This window comes from Zonotrichia albicollis, chromosome 23, assembly GCF_047830755.1.
Source record: "Zonotrichia albicollis isolate bZonAlb1 chromosome 23, bZonAlb1.hap1, whole genome shotgun sequence".
In the NCBI taxonomy this organism is placed as follows: Eukaryota; Metazoa; Chordata; class Aves; order Passeriformes; family Passerellidae; genus Zonotrichia; species Zonotrichia albicollis.
In genome coordinates this window covers 2,415,073-2,422,560 of record NC_133841.1, presented here as the reverse complement: position 1 = coordinate 2,422,560, position 7,488 = coordinate 2,415,073, and the positions used below count along the sequence as shown (strand labels likewise).

Genomic DNA, 7,488 nt, shown 5'->3' with positions numbered 1-7,488 from the left:
GCTTTAAGGTCCCTTCAGACAAAACCATTCCGTTCTTCCATGCTTCAACTTTATCGAGCCAGATAATGTTGCCTCTCTTTTACAGATGGAGAAATGGACTCGGGAGGGAATATTGGCAAGAAATTCCTCTCTGTGAGGGTGATTGGCCCCAGAAGAGGTTTCCCAGAGAAGCTGAGGCTGCCCCATCCCTGGGAGTGTCCCAGGCCAGGCTGGATGTGGCTTGGAGCAGCCTGGGCTGGTGGAAGGTGTCCCTGCCATGGCAGGGGGTGGGAATGGCCCTGGAGCATTAAGGTGCCTTCCAACCCGAGCCATTCCATGGCTGCTGGGTACATTGCCATGCTTGTTTGACAGCAAAAGCCATCCATGTGATGATTCCAGGACTCAAGCACAAGTTTTTTACCTGAATACTTTATTTTTATTAGTGTCCGTTAGAACTCTGTTAGAATGAGTAATAAAAATATCCACACTTTATTTTAGAAAGTTTTCTACATGAGACTGCTGTGTCCACATCAAGGGCCCTTATTTCTGGTACAGCCTCAATCCTGAGGTTGTCAGGTGTGCCATGGGACAGAAAAGACACCAAATTAAGAAACAGCCTTTGAGACCACCAAGTTGCTTAGCAAGAAGCTGCTCTTTATTGATAAAGGGATAATGAGAGTATTATAGTATTGCTCTGAAGTGCTGCCTGTGTCCCTCAAGCATCTCAGGGAGATGGAACCAGGGAGGTGTCAGTGAAACCTCTGGGATTTCCCCATCTTCCTGACACCAACAGTTCATGGATCCCATGCTGAAACACAGAGGGACCAGAGGAAGTGAACCACTGCTGATGTTTCTTTTGGCTTTTGTTTCCTTTTCCTTTCCGCCCTTTTCCTTTCCATTCCCTTTGCCCTTCCCTTTCCCATCTGCAGACTGCAGAAGCAGCAGCAGCAGCATTCTGAGGGAAGCAGGATTACATGAAGCAGTGGTGCCAGACCTGTGATTCTTTGGGCTTGTGGATTTTCCTGTTTTCCCTGAGTATTCTTGGGGAGACAGACAGACAAATCCACTTTGATATCCAGCCTTTAGCATCCATATTGAATATTCTAGCTATTATTTGCTTTTGCCAGCCAAAACAACCTTGATTATTAACTAGGGTGATATTGGGAGAGAAAATTTTCTTGTCAGCAGAGATTTCCCAACATCTTGTGGAAAGGTTCCCTGGGCAGGGCCAGATGCCTCCTACTTGGAACCACTCAGGAGTTTGAGGGCATACAGGGCCGCAAACAGGGCTGCCACGGACTCAAAGGGTTGATCCCTTGGGATAGCTGATCCATCTTCCTGGAGGTGCACTCCACTCAGCTCCACTAGGGCAATGGTTAACTTCTGGTCCTCCTCGTGTTGGAAAGAGAGCAGCCTGGCCTTCACAGAAAAAGGCTCCATCTCATATTCCAGGTCATGTTTCAGTAGGTTTTCAACCTTTAAATGACAATAAAAAAGCAAAATCATTATTTTAATCAGTAGTCAAGTTGTGACACTATGGAGATGTTGCTATAATTGCAATAGTCTGAGCTCCCTTGAAAGGAGCCAAATGTGATGTGTGTTCTCACCAGTTTCAGCTGTTGGGACACGATCTTCCTTTCCAAGGATTCCAGCAGCAGCAGCAGCTGATGCTCCATTAACTCTGTAGAAATAAACTGGGTTTGTATCTGAAATATTGCACCAAGCTTAGTGGTGGGCTGGACTGGTGAGCAGGATGGGAAAGAGTGAAGAGGATGGGAAGGGTGATCATTTCTTGTAGGAAATGTTTGTTTGGTCAAAGATTCTTTGGATGTTTTAATAGAAATGACTTGTGCAGGCTCCCTGTGAGAGTGATCTGGGTGTTACCCACAATATCCCATGTGGATTATGGAGTTGGAAGGCACCCAGAAGGATAACTGATGTGCAACTCCTGTCCCTGCACAGACACCCCAACAATGCCACCCTGTGCTGAGAGTGTTGTCCAAGCCCTGCTGGAGCTGTGTCAGCCTTGGGGCTGTGAGCATTGCCTGGGGAGTCTGTTCAGTGCCTGAGCCCCCTCTGGGATAGGAACCTTTCCCAAAATCCAACCCAGCTGTCCCAGACACAGCTGCAGCCATTGGCCTGGGTCGTGTTGCTGGTGAGCAGAGCAGAGATGTGGGCTGGCCCTTGGGAGGAAGCTGTGGCCAGACTTTGAGGGAGCAGGGAGCCCTGGCTGGGTGCAGAGGGGGTTTCTCTCCTCTCCCCTCCATGGCACTTTGATGTTGATTCCCCTTGAAGAGGAGGAGGAGTATGAGAGGAAGGAATGAGAGAATGGCAGGAGTGGGAGTCATCCCTGTCTTGATTTCCCTCCTGAAGCCCCAAAGCCTCACCCTGCAAAGCATCAAGGACGTAGGTGATTCCTTCTGCCAGCTGAAGGAGACGATGTCTTGGGGATTGCTGTAAGGTGCTGAACAGTTCTTTTAAGTCTGGGCTCTCGGTTTTCAGCTCATAACCATCATTTTCCTCAAGAACTTCTTCCATCTGTGGGGAACAAGGAAATAAAATGTCAGGATTAGAGGGCAGAGGCTGCTGCTTGTCCTGAGCAGGGAGCTGTGCTGAGAGAGGGAATTTTGGATGGGCAGTTGTGGCCCAGGGCAGGTGACTTGTGGGACAGGAGGAGTGGTGTGGATGTGTCTGTGTTTATAAATTGTGTCAGTAAAATCTTCACTTACTTTCTGGCTGAGCTCTTGAAGGAGGTTTTCATCTGTCATCACAGCTTTGATGGTGTTTAAGATGATGAGCAGCAGGTCAGGAGACAACTTAGAGAAAATTCGGCAGGACTTTTTAACTTCTGTCCTCACTTCTTCTAATTTTTCTGCCGAGGGATGTACAAACTAGAATGAGTCCAAATCTGTCACTTGAGTTCTAGGAGTGGACAGGCAGCTCTAAACCTGGGTTTGAAACACTTCTCTGAGTGTTTCTGAAGCAATATGGAATTTGGGCAGTTGTGGTATCTCAGGGAAGATGAAAATCCATCTCTCCTGGTGGTTTGTTTTATGCTGGCAGATTCCATCTTACCCAAAGCAGCCAAATGTTGTGCATGTGAAAGCATTAAAATACATTCCTTACCATCATCCGCATAACCTTGCCTGTCCTCAACTACATGATCTTCATCTTCGTCTTGGAAATATACCAGATCTGTAGCAGGATAAAAAGGACATTTATGGTTTTCTAGACCAGCCTTCCCAGTGGTGGTTCACCCACCCTCTTTTCTCCCTGGCTCTTTTCTTCCAAGCAGAAAATTTCAGACCCAAACTCTCTTCTCTGTGCCATTTATCACCAGGAGCTTTGCAGCTCCTCAAAAGTAGATCAGACACTTCCTTCTTTCCATTTTTTACTGACCCCTGCCCAAACAAGATCTTTCTTGTGTAGCTCTTTGACCTTGCATGGGCTGTCTGGCTGCCCTCAGGTGATTTCTGTCCATCACACTGCCTCCCTCTCCTTACAAACAAGTTTAGGGTGTATCTGGGGCCAGGTGATTCTTCATAAAATGTTCTTCCTCTTGTGCACCTTTTCTAGAAGGGAGAAACTGGTCATTTCTGCAAGTTGCTTACCCCATGCTCCATCTCTAATGCGTAGCGGGATGGTCCTGAAGGCCAGCGTGCAGCCCTTGGGTATCACTATACCTTGGTTGCTCTCTCTGGTGCCCTGGTGAAGGAAAACAACCAGTTAGAACAGCTGGGTGCAGGTGTTGGGAAGCAGAGAGGGAGAAGCCAAACCTTTGCAGAAAGTGTGGCATAAAATTTGGCCATGAAGCCCCCGTCTGCCTTGGTGGATTCCTCGTACACGGCCTCCTCCGAGGCCTCGAGGATTTCAGTGACCACGTACAGCCTGATGCCAGTTCTCTGGAGCTGACGGATGAAGGAGTGATCCATGTTGATTTTCCTAAAAGAGGAGAAGAATGGGAAGGGTTTGGAGCACCAGGAGCAGCTGACACAACTGGGGGGATGTGTTGGTTTCCCATAGCCTGGATTTTGGTTTTTGGCTATTGAAAAACCGTTCTTAACATGGCATAGGCTGGAGGAAGATGACTGGAGCGTGTGTGCTCCCTTTGTCATTCCTTACCTTTCTCTTGTCAGTGCCTCCAGGTATTGCTGTGATATGCTCTTCTTCTGTATCTTGACAGAAAACCCATTGGACAAGGAGGCACCTCCTTTCAGCTCTACACTTGCAGGATCAAGTGAAATGCTGAGACCTCCATCAACTTCATCAGCTGTGACTTTTGTGACAGTGATTTGGCTGGACTCTTGATGGAGGGACTCTGAAACAATTCCATGCATTATCTTAAGCAGGATTACAGACTCAACACTGTCAGTATATCACACACAGAAGAAAGCTGGAACTTTAACTAGAGTTCAGCCACAAACAGTTCAAAAATAATTTCTGTGATATTTGATAAATTCATATTGATAAATTTGGGTTTTACCTGTGCTTGTACCATCTTCTCGAGGCAGCAGCACATCATCCACTGAGAAGCCTGTTCTCTGGTAGCGGGGAGCTCGGTCGAATATGCGTTTTGATTTTTTTTTTTTAATCAGTAGGCAGAGAGGCCTGAAGTGCTCATTGTCTGCAATGCTTTCAACAGGAACCCATTCTTTGCACGGATCCATTTGATTTACACTGAATTTGGTGAGTTTTTTTAACATTCTGGCTGTGGCTGAGGTTTTGAAGCACAACCAAAGGGATTTGTGCCTTGGGAAAGAGGGAACACAAGTTAAGCCAAATGACTTTAAATAATAGCACAGAATCACAGAATCAACTGTGGTAGATAGGGACAGGCGATCGGAAGATCACGCGATGTGACGGAAAGCAGTAGGACTCCTTTTCCCCTAATCCCTTAAGATAAGAGACCACTCTAGGAATGTAACTAGGAATGCAGCCCCCCTAACGATAGTAATGCTAATAACTTTCCACTCCTGGTAACTTTCCACTCCTTACTAACCATAGATGGTACTGCAGACCCCTCTGACGTAGAGAGACCCCTTAGACTATAAAACCCCATGAGATGAGATAATAAAGGCCTTTGACCGTCTGCCACATTGGTATCTGCATGCTTCTCTGGCCCGAGCGACCCTGGTGAGTTTGGGTCGCCGTGCTGTTCCTCAAAACCAGGTCGCCTTGCCTTATATCAGAAGGCAACAACTGGTGCCGACACCCGGGAAGAAGCTCGGGGAACGGGAATTCGCCTGGACAGAGGACGGCGGCTGCAGCGGCGGGACCGTCTGCAGCGGGGGGGACGCCCCCGGACCGGCGCGGACCATGGAGGCCATAGCGAAGGTCGTAACTCAGATGCATGCACAATGGGGTATGGAGTGTAAGCTTAAGGATTTAAGTCTTGCATTGACGAGACTGATTAAGCTTGGGGCTATAGAAAGCCCAGTGGATGTCCTCCATTTGGGGGTGTGGGATAATTGTACAAAAGCCCTAGCCGAGGAAATTATATCCTCAGGCTCAGGGAAAGCCCTAAAATCGTGGGGCAGAGTTATCCAGGCTCTGCAAAAAGCTCGACAAGAGCAAGAAACCTGGAAAGCCGCGCGAACTTACTTATTAGCCATGCCGCAGTTGGGGGTGGGTGCGGCGACACAGACCGCGGAGAACTTTGACCCGGTCGAGCGCGCGGAACCGCGAACGCCGGATTCGCCCGAGCAGACCGACTTACCATCAGAGGGGGGGGAACACGCGTGGGCGTTTTGGCAGGGGCTCGCAGAGGAGGCGCGGGATGCGGCCGGATTGTCGGACTCCTCAGGGATCGATAAAAACGCTTCCCCAGCGTGTGCGTTGGAAAATGGCGCCGAACTGCGTGCGCAGCGCGGAAAGGAGGAGGCGGGGGGCAGAAATGCCAACGGCTCGCTTAACAACGCATGCGTGGGCGAGTGGGGAGAAGGGGCGGCCCCCACGGAGGAGCGTAAGATCAATCAGAGCGCTCAGTTCCAATTAGGTCCTCATGGGACATGGACCTCCCCCGCAGGAAGGGGCACGGTCGGAGTCCGAGGAAACAGCAGAGCAGGCTGGAAACGTCCAGCCAGTCGATTTCCTGCTCGGACTAGGGCTCTGAGCTCGAGAGGGGATGGGGGAGTTCCAACTCGGATTCTAGTTTTAATAGAAAGAGAGCAGCGGCATGTAAGGTCACTAGTCACAGCGCTCCCGCGTGGGTGAAGGGGTTATCAGAGAAAGACCGAACCCCGCTTACAGACTGGTGGAAAATAAAAATAGCGTGTGCAGAGTGGGCTCCGTCTGCCACACAGATGTTCCCGTTCTGTGTGGGGGGGGGCAGACAGAAACCAAAGGACCTATTCCCCAGTAAATCCAAAAGACGTGCAGGCAATTATTAAAGCGATTGCAGACAAGGGAATTAATTCTGCTATGGTTTCCACACTCATTGACAGCGTTTTTGGAGGGGACGACATGCTTCCCTTTGATATTAAGCAGACGTGCAGGATGATTTTCCATGGAGCAGGGATGATCATCTTTAAACAAGAGTGGGAGGACAACTGCATAAAGCAGCTAGCCCAGGTAACGGGTGCTGACCATCCACTGCATGGCTCCAGCATACAGAGGTTAATGGGAACAGACCCCACTATGATCATCCCCCAGGCGCAGGCAGAGGGCTTGCGGGCCCATGAGGTTATGACAACAACCCGTGCTGCCCGAGAAGCCATCCATGTTTCTTCCCAAGTAATAGCCAAACCCTCCCCATGGTCAAGTATAAAACAGAGTGAGAGTGAGAGCTTCACTCAGTTTTTGGACCGTCTTCAGGCAGCATTAGATTCCTCTGCATTACCTTCAGAGGTGAAGGGTCCTGTGCCGGCGGAGTGCCTATGCCAGCAATGCAACTCAGCCACCAAGGACATTTTAAGGTCACTGCCTCAGGGGTCTAATATAGCTGCCATGATCAGACATGTTGCAAAGGAAGAACACCTAGTTCCCATCCAAGCAGCAGTCCACACTGCAATAACCAGCTTGATGCCTTGAGTGTGGCCAGGCAGGCCACTTGGCAGTAAACTGCCCCCAGCCAAGACGCCTATCAGCAGCTGCTCCATCACGCTAGGGGGGACTTAGGGGACCATGCTGGGCATGTGGAAGGAAGGGGCATTTGGCTAAGGAATACAGATCCAGGCCTCAGGGAAACGGGAGAGGGAGGGGGCAGCCGGGCCGTATCCAGCCTCCTCCCACCTGGAACATGCAGCAGCCCTAATGCTGGAAGAAGCGCTCTCCTTGCGACAGGGCACCGTGTCAGTCATTCACATCAACAGCCACAACCCAGTCAAAGGTTACTTCCAGACCGGCAACGACAAAGCGGACGCCGCAGCAAAAGGCGTATGGACGTTGCAGGAAGCTCGTCAGCTGCACAAGTCGCTCCACATCGGAGCCAAGCACTGGCAAAGAGAGGCGGGATCCCGACAGCGGACGCAAAACACGTGGTAGCCACCTGCCCTCATTGCCAGAAGTCAC

At 50.0% G+C, this 7,488-nt stretch overlaps 1 protein-coding gene across 1 annotated transcript; it reads right to left on the bottom strand.

Annotated features, from left to right (window-relative positions):
• Positions 1-142: 142 nt before the first annotated feature.
• On the bottom strand, positions 143-5,854 carry LOC141731444 (gasdermin-A3-like). The gene is made up of 10 exons (XM_074557342.1): positions 5,696-5,854; positions 4,463-4,728; positions 4,102-4,297; positions 3,756-3,921; positions 3,591-3,684; positions 3,106-3,174; positions 2,709-2,851; positions 2,367-2,517; positions 1,587-1,660; positions 143-1,455 (listed from the first exon to the last, which is right to left on the bottom strand). The coding sequence occupies exons 2-10, from the start codon at positions 4,680-4,682 to the stop codon at positions 1,219-1,221; spliced, it is 1,350 nt and encodes a 449-aa protein (XP_074413443.1). The 5' UTR covers positions 4,683-4,728; positions 5,696-5,854; the 3' UTR covers positions 143-1,218.
• Between the last annotated feature and the right edge of the window lie 1,634 nt (positions 5,855-7,488).